Source organism: Scardinius erythrophthalmus (assembly GCF_964197995.2).
Source record: "Scardinius erythrophthalmus genome assembly, chromosome: 7".
Lineage (NCBI taxonomy): Eukaryota > Metazoa > Chordata > Actinopteri > Cypriniformes > Leuciscidae > Scardinius > Scardinius erythrophthalmus.
The window spans coordinates 39,213,751-39,238,460 of NC_138227.1; the positions used below are offsets into that span (position 1 = coordinate 39,213,751).

At 37.8% G+C, this 24,710-nt stretch overlaps 1 protein-coding gene across 1 annotated transcript; it reads right to left on the reverse strand.

Moving 5' to 3' along the window:
- Positions 1-651: 651 nt before the first annotated feature.
- LOC308693845 (guanylate cyclase soluble subunit beta-2-like) lies at positions 652-23,654 on the reverse strand (the record flags this gene model as incomplete). Its single annotated transcript, XM_081370937.1, has 17 exons — positions 652-663; positions 754-884; positions 1,076-1,195; positions 3,316-3,367; positions 6,704-6,818; positions 6,961-7,115; positions 7,357-7,503; positions 7,588-7,736; positions 14,779-15,099; positions 20,110-20,326; positions 21,449-21,552; positions 21,840-21,933; positions 22,127-22,263; positions 22,484-22,583; positions 22,881-23,041; positions 23,375-23,469; positions 23,545-23,654. The coding sequence occupies 17 exons, from the start codon at positions 23,652-23,654 to the stop codon at positions 652-654; spliced, it is 2,220 nt and encodes a 739-aa protein (XP_081227063.1).
- Between the last annotated feature and the right edge of the window lie 1,056 nt (positions 23,655-24,710).

A 24,710-nucleotide genomic window follows, 5' to 3' on the forward strand; every position in this document is an offset into this window, starting at 1 on the left:
AGAGCTGGTGTAAAAATCGCTGTCATTTGTGCTGTGTGTTTATTTGGTTATTGCGTTAAAAGCATGCAGCACATATTTATATATTCATCTCGCCACTCTCAGCAGCGTGGAAAGCACCGGAATGTTCGTTAACAGTATATCATTGCAAAGGTATTCTAATTTCTTTTTAATTCTAAGCAAAGAACAAAAAAAAACTTCGTCAAAATGACTATATGGGGCTTTTGGGCATTGGATCTTGTTCAGTTTCTTGTGCGTTGTGTGTGCAAGAGTGCGAGCATAAGCTATAAGTTGCTGGCTGCAGTTCACTTAATGGCCACCGGTGTCACTAATAACAAGTGTTTCTGAATTCTGCTTATAGCCCCTTTAAGATCTGGCCCTTTAAAATCTGCATAAGATATCAGGGCCATTGACAGTCCAGAGGCTTTGAGGATGCAACGGGATGAGTATCTTTTTTCCAAAATCTTTTTGGGGTCACGCTCCTGATATCAAGTATTGCCTAGGGGACCCTCATTTGAGAAAATAGTAAAAAGGGAAAAAATTACATCTAAAGGCTAAACAAGTTGAAATGATTGTTTGCAGTGTAGACAATACTACAAATAATTTAGTACATGACTATTATCTTGTCTCAGACAGCCATTTTCCATATTACCATTACATTAAAATCTAAAGAGTAACATATAACAGAGTATAACATATTGGACACATCTGGGCTCATGAAACAGATCAGAATAACAAACAGAACCTAGTGTGAACATGTTTTCTCCGTTTATCAATTGAAGGTTTCTTATTGTCAGTCTTGTTGGGTGTGCTCTCCTTTGTCACCTCGTCCAATGAGCTTTTCTCACTGTAAAGACTCCCATAACTCTCAGAATCTCGTGGTTTACCTGTTAGTGAACATAACAGTCAATGATATAAGCAATGCCAGTGCACCCATTTGTTATAAATAAATGTAACTTAAAAAAAAAAAAATTGTTTTAATGTAAAGTGGACATTATCCCTTTATCTCTCAAAATTACATTTATCAAACTTCCCCATTTATTATAGTTTTATTTTCTGCTGTACTGTATGGTGATACCTGTTATACTGCTTTTCTGAGGGTCAATAAACTGTGCGGGAGGTTTGCTCTCTGTTGGACTATCTCCATATCTCATTGGTATCAATGGACAACTGTCTCCTTTCTGCAGTCTCTGGGTAGCTTTAACAGAGGAAGAGATAAAAATGAAGAAAACAGAAGACAATGACATATAGAAAACAGTAACATAATTGATGTTTTCTGCACATTAATTAATTCATAATTATTTATTATTAATAAAACTATAATTTTATATGGAATGGACCAATAAAATCTGTTTCTCTTTTTTTATTGCAAGCATATACAGTATTCACTGTAGAGTACAAAATAGGTCATAAAAATTTACCAATTTGTTTGTTTTTTCTTTTCTTTTTTCTTAAAAAAGGTCAGTGAAAAAGAATGCAATAAAAATAAATATTATATGCGCTGTTTAATTTTATGTTTATTTTATATTCACTATGCAATTTTTGCTAAATCATTTTGCAACTGATACCAAATCTTGGGGACAGGTGATGTGTTCCAAACTACTATTCATGCAAAAAAAATTTTAATGCAATTATAAATTGGCTAATAATATAAAAGTAATGTACAGTAATATATCTAATACAATATAAAACAGTTTATCTAACATATCTGTAGTTCTCCCGATAAAGAATGGGATTTTTGGCCTTATTGGGCCAACAATGATAAACAGATATTCAACAGACCTTTTAATGTCGCCCTATAGTGAGGAAGCTGTGAACCACAGTCTCTTCCAGAATGAGTCATCTTCCTGACTGAGTCAGTGTTGTGCACCAAAAGCCCCATGATCTCACTCTCTGTGACTTTTAGGTTCCTCTGTAGGAACCCAGCTAACAATTTAACGTTCTGGGAACGTTCTGGGAACGTTAGTTTTTGGTTCCCAGAACGTTCTGGGAACGTTCCTAAGAACGTTCCCTATTGGTTAGCCAGGAAAGTTTTCTTTACGTTAATAGAACGTTCCCTATAGGTTAGGGGAACGTTCCCGGAACGTTGCCGAAAGGTTCCCAGAACGTTCCCGAAAGGTTCCCGCAAGGTTCTCGTAACGTTCCCGGAAGGTTAGGGGAACGTTCCCGGAACGTTGCCGAAAGGTTCCCAGAACGTTCCCGGAACGTTCTCCTAACGTCTACACATCCTGATATGCCTGTACACAAATTATAGGTCTACAAACATATTCTACATTGTTTATTGTTCAAACACTTAAGAATCCTATGAATATATTATTACAATAAATTGAATTTACAGAAACTATCATTAATAAGTAAATCAATCAGTTTGTATTAAATAAATAAATCAGCACACAATCCATGTTTTTGTTGATTCATTGTTTAATTATCAACCTAAAATAAGTCATTAAAAACAGTGTTAGCAAAATGTATTCAGGAACAGTAATTTACATTTAATATTTCAAACATGAATATATTTCAATAAATAAAACTGCACAAACATTTTAATTAAAACTATCTTTTGCAAACTGTAGCCTATAACTTTGGCTAAAAAGTTGAAAAAAGTATTTATTTATATACAATATACATGAATGTGCCAACCTTCACACCGCTCAAAACATTTAAACTCCCAACACCATCTGCAAATTTAACAAGAAAATAAAAAGACAACGTGTTACATGGACACACAATCCCATGCCAAAATTCAAGCCCTGTAATGGCAGTAATATTCATCTGGAGCAAATGAAAAGAGTGAGGTGGGATTGTGTGTCACAAGCTGTAGGAGATATGAGAGCACGAGCGCTGCTGGTATCATGTATTTATTCAGATATTTCAGCATCAATGTGTATAGAAAAATGTATATATTTCAAAACACTACATTGCATTTATTTATATTGCACTATTTATTATTTCAGACTACAAATCAAAAAAGGAATGTTTTATATAGGGGTAAGGATACCCATTAAGCCTCTCTCTCTGAAGTCAAATAAAAAACAGAGAAAATATTTAAGTCTAGTGAACTCTGACCTGCGAATTCGCTCTACCTTTTATGTATAAGTCTCACCTCCAATGAAGAATTTGAAAACCTGTAACTGCTGTGTTGTTTATGAGAAAGAAAGTGAAAAAAAGTTTGAAACTGCTATCAATTTTTTTTTTAATCTGTGACTTTACACCTACAAATTCCACTGTCACAGGTGCTCAGTTTTGCTATAATGAAACCCTCACAGAACATGGTAATAATCAGCCATCCATGCAAAAGCAAAGGTCGGTGTAGTTTACAGGTACATCTGTCCAGGCCAACGTCTGATGCCTTGATGCCTTCCGCTGGAACCTGAAATAAAAAAAATAGTACAGTTCAAAATCTATCATACATACATCTCATCTGGTATCACAAATTATCATTCCAGGTTCACTTTAAGATATGCTCAATATTAGTGCTGCACGATATTGAAAAATTTAGAGTTTATTTAGAGATATCAGCCGTATGGTTTAGTGCATGCGCTAACGGCTCCAGGTTTGTATCTGGTAAATTAATAATGCCCAGAATGGTACCAAACTACTACAGTAGTACAAATAGGTTCTGTACTCATTAAACGAGGCATTGGAAAGTTTGTAAGTACATCAGGAGTTTATTTAAATAACACTTGCCTGACGGCGAATGCTACTGCTGATGTTGACGTCACTTTATGAGTACAGAACCTATTTGTACTACTCATTTTCCCCGACATAGAGCAGACCGGCACACAACAAAAACTGCTGTTCGGATGTTCCCTTTTCTGATATTTTAGCCTTCGTGACATTTTAATTAAAACAGAAGTAAGAATTTTAGTGTAATAAGCAAAAATTAACAGTAAACTCAGAGATCACCTACCGCTGCAGATGTGTACGGAAGTGAAAAGCGGAAATGCTTAGACCTATTTCCGGTTCAACCGCTGGGCGCTCCTCATAACCCCTATTGGGGGGATTTTGTAGAGGAGTGAACCTGCATAGAAAATTACAATAGATAACAAGCATAGATAAATACAATAGAAGAAAAACACAGTTGAAATAAGCAGTGCATTATGTTTTTGAGTTAAATCTAACTTATAAGGTACAGAAATTGATTTATCAAAATGTAAAATAAGTCTTCAGTGTAAAAATAAAATAACTATAAAATTAATGTATCTTTGCTAAAGCTACAAGTCATTTTCTCTTTTGATGTTTGATCACCATTGGCAACACAAACAGCTGCTGGTACGTTAGGCTGCTGTCCCTTTAAGACGAATGCGCAGAACTAATATAAATGACACGCATCCGTTTTCTTTCTGTTTAAAACACAAGACAAGAGGAAACTCGCCATTTTGACTTCATTTTGCGTGCACGTGTCTGTAAAAAAAAAGTGAAAGAGAACTGAATTCGGCTAAACTCACCTTCTTCATTTACTGACTGTGGATGGCATCAAGGTCTTGTCCTGAAGAATACAGGGCCAAACAATAGGGATTTTATCCCATCTGGTAACAAGAGCAAAGCCATAACTTTAAGAACTCTACTGATATATTTACCCCCTGATATTGCATTGGGGATATCAATTCAAACATTTTTAAAGGCTAAGAGTATGAGCCACAGCTGCCCAAGATATCAAGGGGTTGCAAATTAGTCATGGCTATAAACCTGTATGCATGGCATCTACTTTGTATTTTTTATAAAGCAATGTTCTATGCATTTGTCCCTGTCAAATAAACATTAAATAAATAAATCTGTGAAAAATAACTGCCTAAAGTTGTCGACCCCCTGAACCGCATTTAAAAGTACAAAGAATTTCAGTATTGATCAATAAAAAAAATACATAAATACCTTTGAGTTGGACAGTATGGTGTCAGTCTCATTGGCCAACATAATTCAAAACAGACCTAAAGAAATAAAATAAAATATAGTAATCATCAGGATATCATGTTATCATAATAGTTAAATGAATTATTATAACTATGACCATTATAATATTGTATTTGTCGCCTATTATTTAGCTGATTATTTAGCTTACAGGCTTCTCAAGGACAATCTCACTGAAAAAACTTGGGGTTAATGATTTTAAAACGTGAGACTTATTTCAAAAGCATAAATCTTACAGACCCCAAACCTTTGAACAGCAGTGCACTGCATGTTTGAGGTGGTTTTGCTTACTAGTCATATGGTTCATAGAGATTTTCTTGGACAGGGAGTGCAGCAGGCCATCACAGCATGATGATCTAGGAACATAACATGCTGTTTGTCACAGAGCCAAAAATATTACATGTGATAGGTTTATTACAAGGAACCAAGCTAGAACAGAGGTGAAATGCATAAAAGATAAATATATACAAATCTTAAGATAATATATTGTGAAATAAATGCATATGGAATTATCATCATGATTAAACAATAACTCACCCCTTGTTGTAGAGTTTTATTTTTTCTCTCGCTATTCTGAAATCACATTTTAGCAATATTGGTAAGTGACGTCACTGATTAAGTTAACAATACAGTGCATTCTTTTAGGTTAGCCTAAATAAATTAGCTTACTTCCCATTGACAAATTACCAGCAAAACTATCAAAAACTGTTATCTACACTAAATATGTGTTTAAAAACCCAAACTTTCATAAATAAGACCTCAACTTAACGTAACTTAGGCCTAACGTTGTCTTTTGAAAACGGTTAGCTAGCGTAGATGCTAACGGACTTTTTCAAAGACATAAAACCATTTTTTTAAAATAAATATTTAACAGAAGCGTGTCAATTACACGTAAGAAATGTGTCAGGGGCGTTTGTGTGTATTATTTGTGAGATTTTGTTGTCTAAACTTACCTGAAAGCAGTGTAACCAACAGCGAGAGACGGGAGTTTTGTTGTTTGTCAGTTGTCGATGACGTTTCCATCTGCTCTCGCGCAGCGCACGTGCTCCAGTGTTTGATCACGCGCATGCGCATTAAAACACTTCAAAGTCACGCAGCATTTAACATATAGAATTAAAATATATAACATAATTTAAAATATCATTAATAAAAAGTTATTGCGAATAGATCTGAACGTTGTTGGTTATCTTATAACCTTAGGGGACCGTACTGACGACGTTGTCAGTTGAATCTGCCTGTTAATAGTAAGTGATATTAAAATAATAACCTGCAGAGAACGTTCTCAGAACGTTCTCTTTAGGTTATAAAAATAAAACCTAAAACCTGCAAGGAAACGTTCTGGGAAGGTTCTCTTTAGGTTATAAAAATTAAACCTTAAGATAACCTACAGGGAACGTTCTGGGAAGGTTCTCTTTAGGTTATAAAAATTAAACCTAAAAATAACCTACAGGGAACGTTCTGGGAAGGTTCTCTTTAGGTTATAAAAAATAAACCTAAAAATAACCTACAGGGAACGTTCTGGGAAGGTTCTCTTTAGGTTATAAAAATTAAACCTAAAAATAACCTGCAGGGAACGTTCTGGGAAGGTTCTCTTTAGGTTATTAAATAACAACCTGCAGGGAACGTTCCCAGAACGTTCTCTTTAGGTTATAAATTTAGACCTAAAAATAACCTACAGGGAACGTTCTGGGAACGTTCCCTTAATGTTATAAACATAGATCCTAAAAATAACATACAGGGAACGTTCCCAGAACGTTCTTGTTTGGTTCCCAAAAAAATAACCAAATGGGAACCAAACGGGAACGTTAGGGGAACGTTCTGTGTTTGCTGGGAAGTAGGTTTGCATTCTTCCTTTACCTTTTACCTCTATCTCTCCACGCTCCTCCATCTGATAGCCTTTATTTCTTAGAGCACTGTTAACAAGAAATCAGCCAAATAAGTATTAATCTACATTAAGGTTTATATATATATATATATATACTGTATATTTACAGTGCCAAATAGAGATTATTTGAAGTAACTGTGAGACAGAGGACATATTTTCATGCTTCTCACTGATAAACACTGGGACTAATGTGGATTTTGTCAGGCAGGCCATGACTCTCCATTCGGGACGCCGTGTTAACTGTATCTCCAAATAAACAGTAGCGAGGCATCTTCTCACCAACCACCCCTGCCAACACTGGTCCACTGTGCAAGCCCACTCGAATCTGGGACACAAAACACCACTTTAATAGAAGTCAATTTAAAAACAGAGAGTATAAATAAGATATGAATAAGAGAAAATTATATTTTTTCACAAAAATCAATCCAAACTCTTTCCTAAACCCTCTGAAGATTTGTAATCTTTCTCATGGAAATGTGAATATTTGAAGCAGGTATGGCTTGACATTACAGACTGAAACACTGAATCTCAAGTCTAAAGTATTAATCAAAGATAACCCCCATCACCTGAATAGGGCAACCAGTCACAGGGTTAGTAACTTCTTTTGCAGCTATGATCATGCCTAGGGCGAAGTTGGCAACACGCTCAGTGTGACTTGACATCAGGATTGGCACACCACCAACAACCATGTAAGCATCTCCAATTGTCTCAACCTGTCGAACACATTTTGTAACATCAAATCAAAATTAATAAATGTAGTCTTACATTTAAAAAAAATCATCATGACTAAGGCTCACCTTGTAAACATTGTGTACAGAGGTAAGACGGTCAAACTTCAGGTACATAGAATTGAGCATGGAAACAATCTGGATGGGTTCACACTCAGAGCAGATATTTGTGAAGGTCACCACATCACTGAAGAGGATGGTGCACTCTTCAAACTCACCTAAAAGAAAAGCACTGTAGAGTCAAGATTTGACTATAGTCCTGGTAAGGCAAAAATGCAAATTATAATGAATGACGTAAGCTGCGTTCACACTACAAGCGACTTTGTTGCTGCATGTCGCCAGTGGCTGGCGGTGAGGTCGCTAGTGGGCGTTCCCACTACTGTTTGCCTAGTAATGTTTCTGAGTGATTTCTGACATTCACGGATGTTACTCCATGTTGTAGAACAAATCCGTTTTCTTTCCGCTGCAAACAAACATTTTGGAAGGAAAAGTCTAAATACAAATGAACAACAGCTCATAGGACTGTTTCCTGTTGATTTTTCCTGTTTATTGTTGAAGTCCTGTGCAGTTTTTCCTTGATGATTAGTTCTCTGATTGTGTTAAGGTGTGTCTTGTTAGTCTATTACCCTATATGTATATAAACTGGGGATGAGCATTTAGAAATAGAAATAAAAAAAAGATTATGTGCTAGCTAGAAAGTTTTACTCCAGTTGTGGATGTGCTGTTCCAGTAACAACACGCTGAAACAAGCCACGTCTACCTATAGGAATATGACACCTATCACTGTATTCATATATAAGCTCCTCCAGTATTATCAGCAGCTGTTGCGTTTCTCAGGAGCTAATTACCCTCCTCCATCCCCAGCTCCTCCTCTCGTGCAGTCAGGATTTGGCTATCTGAGTGCCCTTTTAATTTGAATAAATTATCAAATTATATTATACTTTAAAATCTTGAATGAATGAAATCTGCAATAAATTCACGTTAGTTCTGTTCTGTTTACCCAAAGGGGGGTTATTGCAGAACCAAAAGGCACTATCCAGAGTGATAAGGACAACAGAGAAGGACATCAAGACTTCTCTTCCCTGCATCACAGACATATACACTCAGCGATGCAGAACTAGGGCCAGGAAAATTATTGAAGACTTTCAGTGCTCCTATCAGGGAAGTGCTACCAGATCCAGAGAACCAACAAAGAGAGACTAAGGAGTATCTACACCAGCTGATGAATGAGGACAATTGAGAGAGCCCTACCTCACAGAACACATACACAAATTGCACCAGGTGAACTCTGTATACAGAGTCCAGTTCTGTATATTTTTCATAAAAATCTGTCAGTACATAAATAATTTTTATTTCTGTTTCTTGTTGCACAGTGGGACAAGGAACTAAGAACAATTCACAACAATACAAAACATATTGCTGTCATGTTTGCGATTTCCCCATTGGGTTGTTTAATTCTTTTATTCCTAGATTATCGTCCCATCTCAATAAAAGCTGTAAGTAGACCCATGCCTCAACTAAGTCAAGTCAAGTCAAGTCAACTTTATTTATATAGCACTTTTCACAATACAGATTGTATCAAAGCAGCTTCACAGTATTAAATAAAATAGTATATCAGTGTTTGTTTCTGGTGTAAAACATCCACGTTTGGTAATGCTGATCAATAGCACTGTTGAATCGATTAATCAAATTAAGTATCCCCAACTGAGCAAGCCAAAGGCAACAGTGGCAAGGAACCGAAAAACTCCATCAGGTGACCTAATGGAGAAAAAAAAAAACCTTGGGAGAACCCAGGCTCAGTCGGGGGCCAGTTCTCCTCTGGCGTTTATGAAGTAGAGACCGGATTAAACTGTAAGATTAAAATATTATATGAATGCCTGGCTGAAGAGATGCGTCTTTAATCTAGTTTTAAACTGGGAGAGCGAGTCTGAGCAACGAACAGTATCAGGAAGACTATTCCAGAGTTTAGGAGCTAAATGTGAAAATGCTCTCCCTCCTTTGGTGGATCTGGATATCCTAGGTATGACCAAAAGCCTCGAGTTTAGTGATCTTAAAGAGCGCGATGGATTATAGGGCGATAGAAGATCCGTTAAATAAACTGGAGCTAAGCCGTTTAGGGCTTTATAAGTCAGTAGCAATACCTTGTAATTAATACGGAACTTTATAGGTAACCAATGTAGTGATGATAAAATTGGTGTTATATGATCATATTTTCTTGATCTAGTAAGAACTCTAGCGGCGGCATTTTGGACTAACTGTAGCTTGTTTATTGAGGATGCAGGACAACCAGCTAATAAAGAATTACAGTAATCTAGTCTCGAGGTCATGAATGCATGAACTAACTTTTCTGCATCAGAAACTGATAGCATGTTACGTAACTTAGCAATATTTCTAAGGTGAAAAAAGGCTGTTTTTGTAACATATGAAATATGATTTTCAAAAGACAAGTTACAATCTAATATAACACCCAGGTCTTTTACTGTAGAGGATAAAGTAACAGGACACCCTACTATGTTAAAGTTGTATTGTAAGAGGTTTTGTGGGCGTTTTTTTGAACCGATAAGTATTACCTCTGTCTTATCTGGATTTAATAAAAGAAAATTGTGCGTCATCCAATCTTTTATATCTTTAACACACTCTGTCAATTTGGATAATTTAGCGTTTTCATCCGGCCGTGATGAAATATATAGTTGAGTGTCATCAGCATAACAATGGAAACTAATTCCATGTTTCCTTATAATATTTCCAAGTGGCAGCATATATATTGAGAATAATAGAGGGCCTAACACAGATCCTTGCGGCACTCCATAGTTTACTGGAGTTATGATCGATTTTTCTCCGTTTAAATAGACAAAATGGTAGCGGTCAGATAGGTATGATCTGAACCAGCTTAATGCTTGTCCTTGAACACCGGTATAGTTTTGTAGTCGATCTAAGAGTATTGTGTGATCTATAGTATCGAACGCAGCACTAAGATCAAGTAAAACTAGCATTGAGATACAGCCTTGGTCAGAAGCTAAGAGTAAATCATTTGTGATTTTAACAAGCGCAGTTTCAGTTGCGGCCTGAATCCAGACTGAAACTTTTCATAGGTGTCATTTTCTTGCAAGAAAGAGCCCAGTTGGGCAGACACAACTTTTTCTAATATTTTGAACATAAAAGGAAGATTTGAAATGGGTCTATAATTTGCTAGGTTATTTGGGTCTAATTGTGGTTTCTTAATGAGAGGTTTTATAACTGCCAATTTAAATGTTCTTGGAACATGACCCAAAGATAAAGACAAGTTAATAATATTGAGGAGAGGCTCTTCCACTATAGGTAACACTTCTTTCAATAGTTTAGTTGGTATGGGATCTAATAAACGTTGTTGTTTTAGAGGAAATGATAAGTTTATTTAACTCTTTTTGTTCTATAGTTGTAAAGCACTGTAATTGTTCTTGCGGGGTGATAATCGAGGCTGAATTATAAGGCACGATTGAAGATTGAACGTTTACAATTGTGGATCTGATGTTTTCTATTTTCTCAGTGAAAAAATTCATGAAATCATTACTACTAAACTGTAACGGGATATTTTGTTCAGGTGACGCTTGTTTATTTGTTAGTCTAGCCACGGTGTTAAATAAGAACCTAGGATTGTTTTGGTTATTTTCTATTAGTTTGCGGAGGTGCTCAGCCCTGGCCGCTTTTAGGGCCTTTTTATAGCGTGACGTACTGTCTTTCCAAGCGATTCTAAAAGCCTCTAAATTAGTTTGTTTCCATTTACGCTCTAAATTACGGGTTTCTCCCTTTAGAACACGAGTAGTATTGTTGTACCATGGTGCTTTAATATTCTCTCTGACCTTTTTTAGTCTCATAGGTGCAACAATATCCAATTTTCCAGAGAGAATGGTGCTCATAGTGCTGGTTAGTTCGTCTAGTTCATCTGTTTGTTTAGGTTCAGGCAGCAGCTGAGACAGATCCGATAAGCAATTTGAAAAATGATCTATGGTGGATGGAAGGATTGTTCTGCCTAATCGATAACGCGGCGCAGCATGATATATTACCGGGGTACGTAATATGCAAGTTACCATGTAATGGTCAGTTACATCATCACTTTGCGGAATGATATCTATATCGGTTGGATCGGTTCCATGTGATATAATTAAATCGAGTGTATGATTAAAACGATGAGTTGGTCCGGTAACGTTTTGCTTGACCCCAAAGGAGTTTAATAAGTCTATAAACGCAGCCCCTAACGTATCATTTTGATTATCTACGTGTATGTTAAAATCTCCAACAATTAATATTTTATCGACATTGACCAATAGATCTGAGAGAAAATTTGCAAATTCTTTTAGGAAATCAGCGTAAGGCCCTGATGGTCTATATACGGTAGCCAAGGCTAAAGATAATAGGGATGTTTTTCTATCATCTAAGAGCGTAACATTTAGTACAAGTACTTCAAATGAAATAAACTTATAACCCGTTTTCTGAGTAACATTGAGAATATCTCTATAGATAGTTGCAATACCGCCACCACGACCAATCAGACGGGGCTCGTGCTTATAGGAGTATCCTGATGGAGTAGACTCATTTAGACCGAAATAATCATTTGGTTTAAGCCAGGTTTCAGTAAGGCAAAGTACATCGATGCTATTATCTGTGACTATTTCATTTACAATAACTGCCTTAGGTGTGAGTGATCTAATGTTTAAAAGACCTAGCTTTAGAAATTGTTTTTGTTTACTAATAGCAACATTTTCTGTTTTAATAACAATTAGATTTTTCCTAGATCCTGCAGTAGATTTATTATTTGATCGCACTAAACGAGGAATAGACACAGTTTCTATGCAATGTTCTACACTAGTATTTATATCAGTTAATTTGGTGCAGCAGAGACTATGATTTGGACTTTTGGTTACTAGTCAAAAGGTATTTAACATTTTGGAGATGTTATCTGACAGAAGATCCGATCCGAATCTGTTTGGGTGTAAGCCATCAGCACGGTAAAGCCTAGGACGCTCCCAAAACAGATTCCAATTATTTACAAAGAGCAGTTTCTGCTCATTGCATCATGACGTTAACCATTCATTTAGCACGAATAATCTACTAAACTTGTCATGTCCTAGACGGTACGTGGGAAGCGGTCCTGACACAATGATCGTTATATCAGGCGATGTGCTGCGTACCGTATCGATCAGATTCCTGAAGTCTTTCTTCAGAACTTCCGTCTGGCGCAGCCTGATGTCGTTCACTCCCGCGTGCAATACCAAAGTTCCGACGCGCTCGTTATCGTTCAGAATATCGGGAACGCGAGCAGCGATTTCAGAAACACGAGCACCAGGAAAGCAGTGACTGTGCACCTTATTTTTACCTGATGTAGCATGGACGTGCCGAACAATGGAATCACCGATGATCACAGCATCGCGTTCTGTTTCGCGAAGAGCGGAGAAGCGGTTTTGTGTGGATAACTCGAAAACCGGGAGGGTCGGAGAGGGTCTTGGTCTAGACCTGACTCGCGTCTTCCGCTGCGGAAATATCCAGGCTTCGTGGTGGCGTGTTGGAGCCGGAGTGAACGAGACCATGGCTGATCGCGACCTTGGCGCTCGGGACCGATGCCGAGTAACGCACGGAGTAGACGAGGTCGGAGTCAGCGGGTTAGTAACATTAATCTCTGATTTGTGAGCATCGGCGCGTGATGTTTCAAGAGCCAAACGCCGGTCTCTCAGCTCGGCCTGTCTCACTAAAAGGTCGTGGATCTGTTTCTCAACAGCTTCCAGCTCAGACTGTACCGCGTGCAGCTCAAATGTGTCCTCACCTGCACCAAAAGGTAGACTACATACATCTGATATATTCGCCATTTTAACAGATGGACAGTAAGTTAGCAACGACACAACCAGTGATGCTATCAATTAATACTAATTTCTGTCAAACGTCTTAGATATAATCCGTCTTTTTAGTGGTACGGGTGTAGAGTAGACGCACGATAGGTGAAAAATGTTTGTAAGTGAGTGTTGAGAAGACGCGTTCAGCCGTGATCCCCGGGAGTAACCTATAAGAGTATCCAGCGTTGGATCACTAACAGGCTTGAGACACGTCTGCTCAACAGCCAGCGTTGTAACTATGAGGTTTGAGCAGTAGTGCTTCTCAGTGAGGCAAAGTAGAAAATGTTTGTTGTAAGTAAGTTTAAAGAGTAAAATCAAGAATTATAAATCAAATCGATAGAGCTCCAAAGACAACAACGCGTTCAGACGCGACGCATGCGCATTCGACAGTCACTTGGTAACAAATAAACTACTCACTCTAGACTGTACTGTGACACATAAGTGATCTCAGCAGACACCATAAGTAAGTTCATAGTGCCCCTGTAGATGGAGTTTCTGATCTCTGCATCCTGGTCCCCAACAGTAGAGTAATGATTATTTTATAACATGTCATAGACAGATATCTGAAGTCCTCCTGAGGCATTCTGTCCAACATGACCTGAATTAGTACCAGTAAAAGTATATAGTAGAATCAATCCTGATCCAAAGATGTCCTAGAGCAGTGACTGCCACCCAGGGGTGTGATTACCGTAAGGGGTAGTTAAATAAATATATGAGGGTACATTTAGATTTAGCTTTGTTAAACATATTAAACAGAAATTATGATGGTTGTCAATTTTTTTTTTTTTTTTATAACGTCATAATATTATTTTGCTGGTCAACAGTTTCTTGTCAACCGTGTTTAATTATACTGCTTTTTACTGGTAAAAAAAAAAAAAAAACACTAATTACAAATCTGCAATAATTAAATGTTATAACAATGTTACCAAAATTGTACAAACTTATTCTATCATATATAATAAAATCTCAATGAACAATAAGTTCATCTGACATATGGCACAGCAGCGCAACAAGTCACAGCTCGAGATCCTTTCCTGATCCTGTTCCCCTCTTTCTCTTGTCACCCAGTTGCACTTTCAGACACAGATGTTGAAACTCACTGTGCATTTGTACTTTTTACTCTGACAGTCTATGCAGGGAGTTAATTTTGGACAATTTGAGAGGTGGTTGTGTAATTACTGAATGGAATTTAAATTACTGAATGATAAATTAATGAATCAAATGAGAACCTAGCACTTTACAACTGAGAATTTAAATGGAATGACTGCCTAGCTTTAACTGAAAATACTAAAAAGGTACATTGTGGGACACACTTCTATTCTCTCACCACTTCTACTGAAACCTTACTCATTGCATTCTCTGCTTGCCTAACCATCCATCCCTCCATTTGATTCACCTGCCTCCACTCTCTTGCCCTCTTTCAGCTGGTTGGCAACATGTTTAGGCAGCATGGCATAGAGTAGATTTTCTGTCTTCTGCCTTTCTTCCTCAAGGTGTTTTGAGAGATGATGCAGCTCTTCCTTTTTCCGTTCTAGCTGGTTGGAGAGCTCCATCTCCGCTAGACGCTGCTGGTTAAGCAGGATCAAATCACGTGTAGCGTCATGTGGAGCAATATCAGAGAGGTGCATGCAGTGCTCCTCCAGCTCCTGCAAGCTGCGAAGTAAGGGCGAAGCTAGGTACAGCATGCAACGCAACAGAGGCATCCATATCATTTGTCCTGGGAGAAGGAAGTAAGAAAAATATTAGGAAAGAGGTATAGAGGCAAATGCATTAAGGGATGCAGAGAATGTTAAATATGGGGCTAGTTACAGTCTTAAGTTACAGATGATACACCACATTTTAGTGTGATTAAGTTACAAAACCACAGTCATTAGAGAGGTTAATTTGATATTCCCTAAAGGTACAAAAGGTTGTGAGGTGGACAGGAGATGAAAAGGGAAAATCTGAATGAATGCAGAAATTAATTCTAATAATTCTATTAATTAACATTTGTCAAAGTTATATAAGCCTGGAAAATAAATCTAAATATAAGATACAATAATCAAGTATACAGATTTGGTCAAAAATACATCTATGCTATTATTATAAGTTTCGAATAGGAACTTTGACACTGCGTCATGGCGTTGACATTATGGGATTGGTTCTGTGTGAGCCGGTCTCTGAAGCTGGTGTCTGAGTAGCATGTCACCGAGACTATGTATAGACCCCTTCAATGTTTGTAAACATCGAACGCCTAGGTTGGGTGCGCGCGCAGCATGGGGTCAGAAAAATGGTGCGGCTATTATAGACCGGCATATTATGCACTGTCTTTGCCATCACAGGAACGGGAGCAGAACCATAATAAACTTGTTTTAGCTAATGGCGATTGTCTGCCTGATTAGAGTCCTGCACGGGTTTGGACGGGTGACCCGCAAATTTTGCTCAAACAACTGTGTCGTGTCGGAAACGGGGGAAACACGGGTCTAAACACGGGTTTAAAACAATCACATGCAAACGTAAAAATACATTCATATTTTTAGGAACACGTCTACAAAATTATGCCTGTATTTGAAGTTGATAAAATTATTTAAAATCCACATCAGTTTATTTGCCCACGCGCCACGCCCTCCCAGGATCTTTCACTTTTAAAAATGCATCATAACCGCGCGCGCGATCTGCGTGCAGTCGTCGAGATGGATGCTGAGGAGTTGAAGAAAAGAATAGCTAGTGAAGATTGTAAAGTTGTTGACAGTCATCAAAAATCAAGTCCAGTGTGTGGGAGAAATTTGGAGTTATCTGAAGAAAATATTGTGAACGGCTTTGCTGCATTTTCGTGTTGGACAGCCGTAAATGTGGAACTTCATCGCCGAGGAACCACGCAGATAACTGTGGAAACAAACCAAGCAGCTCTTTCGAACAGTATTTTTTCAAATTTAACACTGTTAAGTATGTGTATTTTTTTTATATAATAAACGGGCAGACTGGGACAATGCTACGATTAAAGATGCTCGTGTTTGTAGTGTTATTGTGTTATGACAGTTATTGTGACAACAACGGTATAACGTTAGTTAAGCCCTGGTAAGTAAACAAATGTTTTCTGTAAACTGTAGACTGGTTTAATAGTTAGGTGAAGTTCGATATCTGGAATTAATTGTGACCTGTGTTATGCTACTTAGCAGATAGCAGTATCTATCTGAACCATAGACTGTAAAAAAAATAGATCTGAACAAATGTCGTCTATTTTTTTTTTAAAAACGGATGAGATCCTGCAGGAATCTTGAAAAACTTGACTCCACAACTGGTGTGATTTTCACAGTCCACGACGCAACAAGTAGGCATTTTTTCTTGACGAGAAATTCTCTGGTTAACACACAATTCAATGGGATGGAATGAACTTTCTGACCCCGACATGCGCACTGCGAACTTAGAATTTTCCTGTGACGTCGACCGTGAAGGGGTCTATAGATGCCTGAGAAACACGCCAAAAGCTTCTTTGTCTTGAGGAAGTCACTTCTCTTCCCTGAGGCGAGTTGGTCCACACCATGCCATCATGTGCCAAAAGAGAAAAAGAGTCAGTGCTACCTGTTGGATTGCTCCCTCCCAGCAGGCTGTTACAGGAAAGCGAACAGACCACATCTCTTCCGGTTATCGAAAAGATGATACCGCTTTTAGATCATTTGGCAGCGTGTTGACTTCTGCCGAATGTATCTCAATGGGTTCTCAAAAGAAAAGAGTTACAGGATCCAGTTTGCCTCATGTACACCTTGTTTTACTGGTGTCCAGCCCACTGTAGTGTACTCGGATCAAACAGATATTATGTCCTTGGAACTTCAGTCTCTCTTGGCCAAAGGGGCCATCGAACATCATACCTCTTCCCGACAGAGAATCAGGCTTTTACATTTGCTAATTCCTGGTTCCTAAGAAGAAGGGGGGTTGCGTCCCATTCTAGATCTGAGTTGCTTGATCCCTACTCCGTGGACATACAGGTTCAAGATGTTAACACTGAAACTTATCGTGTCACAAATTCTAACCAAGGATTGGTCTATGAAGATAGATTTGAAGGACACATATTCCACATTGAGATATTGCCAGAACACAGGAAGTTTCTCATGTTTGCCTTTCCTTCAATAGATCTGCTTCCGGGAGTTCTAGCAAGGGTTCAGTTTTGGATTAAGGGACCTTCTTTCGCAAGTGCAGGGGTCAATATATCTCCCCCCAACCAGAGATCTGGAAACTTTGGGTCTGGTCCCTGAGGGGTACCAGCTCATAGATTCTGGTCTTTCAATTGAGATTGTTGAGATTATTTTAAGTTCTAGAGCTCCCTCCATGAGGAAGCTGTATGCTATGAAGTGGAAGCTCTCGGCTATTCATATACCTATTGATGGAGCTTCTATTGGGAGACATCCCCTAGTCTCCAGCTTTTTAGCGCAGTGCGGCAGTCGGCTGAAGCCTATCTGCAGGCCGCAAGTCCCTTCCTGGGACATAATTTTTTTTACAGGACTGCGTTATAGATGAAATGAACTAATTTAATAATTGATGATATTTACAATGGAACTAAATCAACACTGAACTGGCTTCAGCTGAACAATAGAAGAAATGCATTATTTTCCTGTTATCACTGTAAAGCTGCTTTGAAACAATCTGTATTGTATAAAGCGCTATATAAATAAAGGTGACCTGACTTGACTTGGATTCATTTGAGCCCCTACAGTTAGCCTCAAAAGTTACTGACAAAAGTGTCTCTTTTGTTAATACTGACTTTGCTTAAAAGAGTAGGAGATTTTCAGGCACTGTCAGTAGCCTCCTCCTGTTTAGACTTTTCCCCTGGTTACACCCTGGATTACGTCCCAAAGGTGCCTTCTGCGACTGGCCAAGGGCCAGTCATCCTTCAGGCTTTCTTTCCTCCGCCGCATGAGTCGCTGGAGCAAGAAAGACTGCATTTTTTATGTCCAACCTGGGCCCTTAGGATTTACGTCCACTGCTTAGGCCAGTGGCATGAATCCACCCAACTCTTGGTTTGCTTTGGTGGGCGCAGTAAGGAGGCTGCATCCAGGACCTTCGCTATTAGCACTGGTGCTCCTGAGGGTTGCATCCTCTCCCCACTGCTCTTCACCCTGTACACAAATGACTGCACCTCCAAAGACCCATCTGTCAAGCTCCTGAAATTTGCAATGACACAACAGTCATCGGCCTCATCCAAAACGATGACGAGTCTGCTTATAGACTGGAGGTTGAACATCTGGCTGTCTGGTGCAACGTTGAGCTGAACATGCTGAGATGATAGTGGACTTCAGGAGAAATCCCCCTGAACTCCCCCAACTCACCATCATGAACAGCACTGTGGGAGTAGTGGAGTCATTCAGGTTCTTGGGCACCCCCATCTCCCAGGACCTGAAGTGGGACACTCACATGCAGAGGTTGTACTTCCTTCACCAGCTGAGGAAGTTCAACCTGCCACAGGAGCTGCTGAAACAGTTCTACTCGGCCATAAACGAGTCTGTCCTGTGCTCATTAATAACTGTCTGGTTTGGTTCAGCTACCAAATCAGACCCCAGGAGACTACAACGGACAGTCAGGACGGCTGAAAAGATTATTGGTTCCCCCCTTCCCACCCTCCAAGATCTTTACACCTGCAGAGTGGGAAAAAGGGCTAAGAAAATCCCTTTGGACCCCACACACCCATCCCAGTCTCTCTTTGAACTGTTGCCCTCTGGCCAGCGTTACAGAGCACCAAGCATCAGAACAGCCAGGCACAAGAACAGTTTTTTTTCCACAGGCTACATTCAGCCTGAACAATTAAAACTCTCATAACTGTACATGGTCTACCATAACTGTACATTTGTACATAACATCTACAATTTTACATCTGTAAATTACATCATAAACGATTCACTTAAATAACATATCTGTACATTCATTAATATATATTTATATATTTTTTCTTATTTTTTTTTCTTTCTACGGCTGTATATATCGCATTATTTAAATTTGTGTTTCTTATATTATTGTTATATTTTATTTCTACTATGTAATTCCTATGTATGTCTGCATCATGTCTGTACTTTTTTCTGCACTGGAAGCTCCTGTCACCAAGACAAATTCCTTGTGTGTGTAAACATACTTGGCAAATAATGCTCATTCTGATTCTGATTTCCCCTTGGTTTGTTGATGTTGGAATTGTTGTTCCCATAACGTCAACTCCATTAAGCAGATTCAAAGTTTCTATTCAAAAGGGAACATCTCAGGTTACATACTGTAGGTAACCTGGTTCCCTGAGAGGGAACGAGACGCTGCGTCGCCACACCTTGGGGCAAGCCTGAAAGTGCCTTCCTTCAGACAATAGAATCTGATGGAGTGTTTCTCAGGCACCTATTTGCCAATGCCATGAAGCAGTGTCTCGTTCCCTCTCAGGGAACCGGGTTACATAGGTAACCTGAGACTTTCTTAACTCTGTTCCTGGAGCTCTCCTAGCAGTGCACATTTAGTATGTCTCCTTAATTAAACACACTTGATTCAGGACATTATTGGTAGAGACTCCAAGACCTGAAATGGGTGTGTCAGACAAAGGAGACATTCATGGATGTCTTCAGGAACAGGTGAGAAAACCACAGACAAAGAGACACATAGTGTTCCCCACACCACTTTCATTTCAATTAATATACATACAGCTCATATTACAGATTAATGTTTTAATTTTTTTTGACAGAACAGCAGAAACAATCAGGAATAAATGTCTGAGAATTCTCACCTCTCAGTTCTAGCATGGGTCTCTCTTTCCAAGCCATAGACATTATTTCTCTTTTTGTCCGCAAAATAAAATGGCTATTAATGAACTTGCGGATGCTGCAGATGTTGAAAGTCACCTTTGGATTCTGGATGGTGAAATATTGATCCAGCTGGCCACACCTGGTCTGTAACTCTGGCACAATTCTCTGAATAGTCACCCCTGCCTGTCTAACCTGTAGCTGAATGGATGCATTGAGTAGAAGAAAATATCAATGACTTAATAAAATATTAGGCACTAAGCAATGCAGAAAATGTTAAACAGAATGCTTTCAAACTTTAGCCCTCACAGTCACTTTATCAACACATCTGTAACAACATGGCAACTTTCCACATTTAAGAAGGCTCAAAGAAAGAACACGGAACCACAGCAGTCGAAATTACAGACCAATCTCTTTCCTTTCACGGTCTAAAGCCCTTAAAAGAGTTCTGTCTAAAACTCTGCTGCGGACAAGAGTGAACTCCCACTGGACAGGTCTGCTGCCTATAAACCACCTGATGTATAAATGTTGCATAAGTACAAAATTAATATAGAAATTTGTGCACATACAAATTCACATGCATATAGTATATTAGGATAAATGCTAACTTGTGTAAAATATCTGCACACCGGAACACTTTTTTCCATGGCATTTCCCGGTGAAGATTGCTTAGCTCAAGTTAATTCTGCTTTTAATTCTGTTCTACATTCTGAAATAACATTCTGAGATTATTTTCAATTTCACACAAATAATGACCAACAATGTGCACTTAACTCTGACTAAGAAGATGACACAGCTTTACAACCACTGCCTCATGCAGTGAGCTGTTGCTGTCATGTGCAGTATTCTTTGCACAACACTGGCATCTTATATTTTTCCAGATCTTATATTATGCCACTGTTACTTGCTGGTGGAAGTTGTGATGCATCCGGTGACATCACATGACACTTAGCTGCTGGATTTCTGTGGCATGTTCAGTTGTGCATGACCTTTATATCCTTATGTCGGCTTTACAGTAGTGTTGACATTTAACAGATTAGCTTATAAATATTAGTGCGATTTTACTATAGGATGTTTGCTCATCACTCAACAAATGCTTTCAATGGGTAAAAATTAATACACAACCATAAACAAACTTCCTATAATGATAATATACTGTATATTTAAATGTTTTCCCACTATTTTCTGCCTTTGATTTCTGCATTTTATTTCTGCTCTAGCTTGTGTACAGTACTAATCTGATACACATTACCTTATTTGTAAGTTGCTTCAGATAAACTTGTCTATTAAATAAATAAATGTAAATCCTCAACCATCACTTACTTCTTCATCAAACACAATGTGGAAAGGGAAGGCATTGCAAAATGTCTTCAGATCGATGCAGAGACTATCTGGGTACACAGGCTCAAATCCACTTAAAGTTTTATCTGATGTGGAAAGAAAAATCAAATTAATACAATCACTCATAAATACAAAGTTTACTCTACAATTAATCTCAGGAAAACATGGTAATTTGTTTAGAAAATTTGTAATATAAGAATGTTGCTGATTACAAAGCATACAGACCATCATCAGAAAATCATTTTGTGATTGACTAAAAATGAGGCTCAGTTAAGAGGTATACATAACAGAATTAAAATAATACTTGTCAATTTTGTTGCATCTCATATACATCATGGTCTGCCTAGAACAAATAATTGTATTCTATCTTTACCCTTTTCTGGATGTATCAAGCTTCTGACTGTGCCCCAGTGGTTTTTCTGCACAGGATTTTGAGACTTCTTCAGGAGGGACCTTTTAGAAAAGTCCTGGAAAGAAAACAGTGAAGGTGTGTGTTACTGTATATGCCCAAGCAAAACCATAATCCCCAATAGTATACTGTACATAATGTTGTATATAACTGTGAAATAATGCAATATTATTAATATATGTTACAACATATATCTAGAACATCAAAAATAAATTGTGTAGAGTTGGTGAGAAAGCATTTTCAGTGCATACTTTGTCTAAGAACACTGGTGTGATGAGGAAAACAATATGCTCCTTTTTCCCCATCCTCTCAACTTCCTCTATCTGGTTCACTATTTCCATCTTTATTGTGCTGTTGAAGAAGTCTTTGGCCACAGCTCCAATGATACCTTCAGCATCAGAAATTGACCAGTCAACCAGAAAATTTCATTACTTCCTTACGCACATATAGCTTGCATAGATAGATAGATAGATAGATTGATAGATAGATAGATAGATAGATAGATAGATAGATAGATAGATAGATAGATAGATAGATAGATAGATAGATAGATAGATAGATAGATAGATAGATAGATAGATAGATAGATAGATAGATAGATAGTTTACCAGGGACAATATGACAAAGACCTCGTCGGTCCGAGTAGTAATGCAACAGCAAGGTGCCATCATTGTTTTTTTCTACACGGAATGATGGTGCGTTCATTTCCTAAAATAAAATAAAGATAACACAAATCTGCTATAGAAATTTTGCACATGAAAGATCACACCATATGTTTTTGTAGTTCTTATCACAAGAATAAATATTTATAAATGATTCTGAATGCATGAATAAATAAATCACTAACTCAGAAAAAGTAATATTGAGTGAGAATGAAAGGTCCTATTTTGGCACATCAAAAGTGGGCTATTAATTCTGGATTAACAAATAAATTATGAAACAGTGTCTTTGATCGAAATTCTCCTCAAGATGTTTATGGGAATAATAATGTCCTGCTCACTTTACCTTGTAGGAAAGAGAGAGATAGCTGTGCAGTGAATCCAGATTCTCCATAAACTCAAATAGATTTCCTCCAAGGGTGCGCAACATATGATCATATCCAGACCTTTTGCAGAATTCAAAGAAGTATTCTCCAAACTGCCTCAGCAACACACTTTGATCAAGGTCTTTGGATAAACACAGAATTGAGCAATAAGCCCAGCGAAGCCGTGGTGTACAGTGGATTTAGAACAGCTAAGGGGCGTTGTTAGCCTAAAACCCCCTTAGTAATACTAATGTAATGCGCAGTAATACTAATGTAATACAGTCACAGGTGTATGTTTGTTGAGTAATTTACAACGGCTTTGAACGTGGCTCAACCAATCAGAATCAAGTACTGGAACTATCCGTTTTATAAAGTGTGCATTAACGACAAAGAACAAACACGCTCTTTCTAATAAATACTGCTGGGTGCTCTGAAAATCAAACTCAGTCTTAAGAAAGAAGTGAAAGTGCTTTACCAAGCATCTTGCAGGCCTCTGTCACTAATTGCATGGTGATGTCATCTGTGTACACTTCATAAGTCATAAAGGTGTCTTGAACCCTTGCCTCATCCCTGCAAAAATCCAATCAAAATCAGTATTTTTCTGTGTAAAATCAAGTAATTTGTAGGAGCGTTATGGATGCTCACCTTAGTTTGTCCCATGTCTCTTCTCCAAATCTGTCAATCACTAGAGACTTCAAACATGTGTTGATGAATCCATACTGGACATGAGAGTTAAACACATAGCCATTTGACATGTTTTGTAGAGACAATACTGAAGATCAAATTCACTTAGTTTGTAATAATAATACACAGAGAAGACCAAGGCTAGTTACTAAAAGGTTTTACGTCAAACAATCTATTGCACTGCACAATGTTTGCTTTCTCTACAAGTGGATTTGTATGTTGGTTTCAAAAATGTAAAAAAAAAAATAAAAAACTCTCCTAAATTAGAATAATTCATCCTCCGAAACTAATCATATTCAGGCAAGAGTAAACTAATGAAGGTAGACTCAGGCTGGGGCAAGTATTTTATTTTTGTATGCAGGCATAAGTTTGCGTACCCTTGGCAGAATCTGCAATACAGGTATTTCTATAATTTTAAAAATAACATGGATCATATAAAAGAGCATTTTGTTTTGTTATTTAGTACTGCCCTGATTCACATTACAGATACTTACTGCTCCACATTACAAAATAATAACTGTATTTACAAATTATCATGTTCAAAGTATAGATCCCAGCTATGTTTTTAGTACGTAGCTTTGTCAGTGATCATAGACTGTTTATATGTTTTGTGATATTCCCTGTTTCGTCCTGAGTGAAGCTGCCCACCATTTTAAGAAAAATCCCACCGCACAACTTTCCAGCATTTTGAGCTCTTAATAGCTACAGTATATGACCATGCATTTAACATTTCTAAAATGGATGCAAACTTTTGTAGACAGCACCCTAAAAAAGGGATTTTCCTTCATATTTTGAATTACGCATTATATTGTGTTATTGTTTAAGGGTTAAAGGAAATGTCCGTAAACTTAACAGAAAATGTCCTGACAGACAATTACCAGTACCTTCTACGGATTTGTATTTTACAGTGAGGATGATCGGTGTTATTATTTTTAACGATTGTTATTTAACAGTAACGATTGTTATTATTTTATATAGCCCTATAATTTTATATTACATATAGCCCAACATTTGTTATGCAGTAATTCTGAAGGGTAATTAAACAATTAAATATCATATCTCTTATATTTGTACAAATTCTGCAAGAGATTTATAAACTGATAAAGGTATATTTATAAAGGTATTTA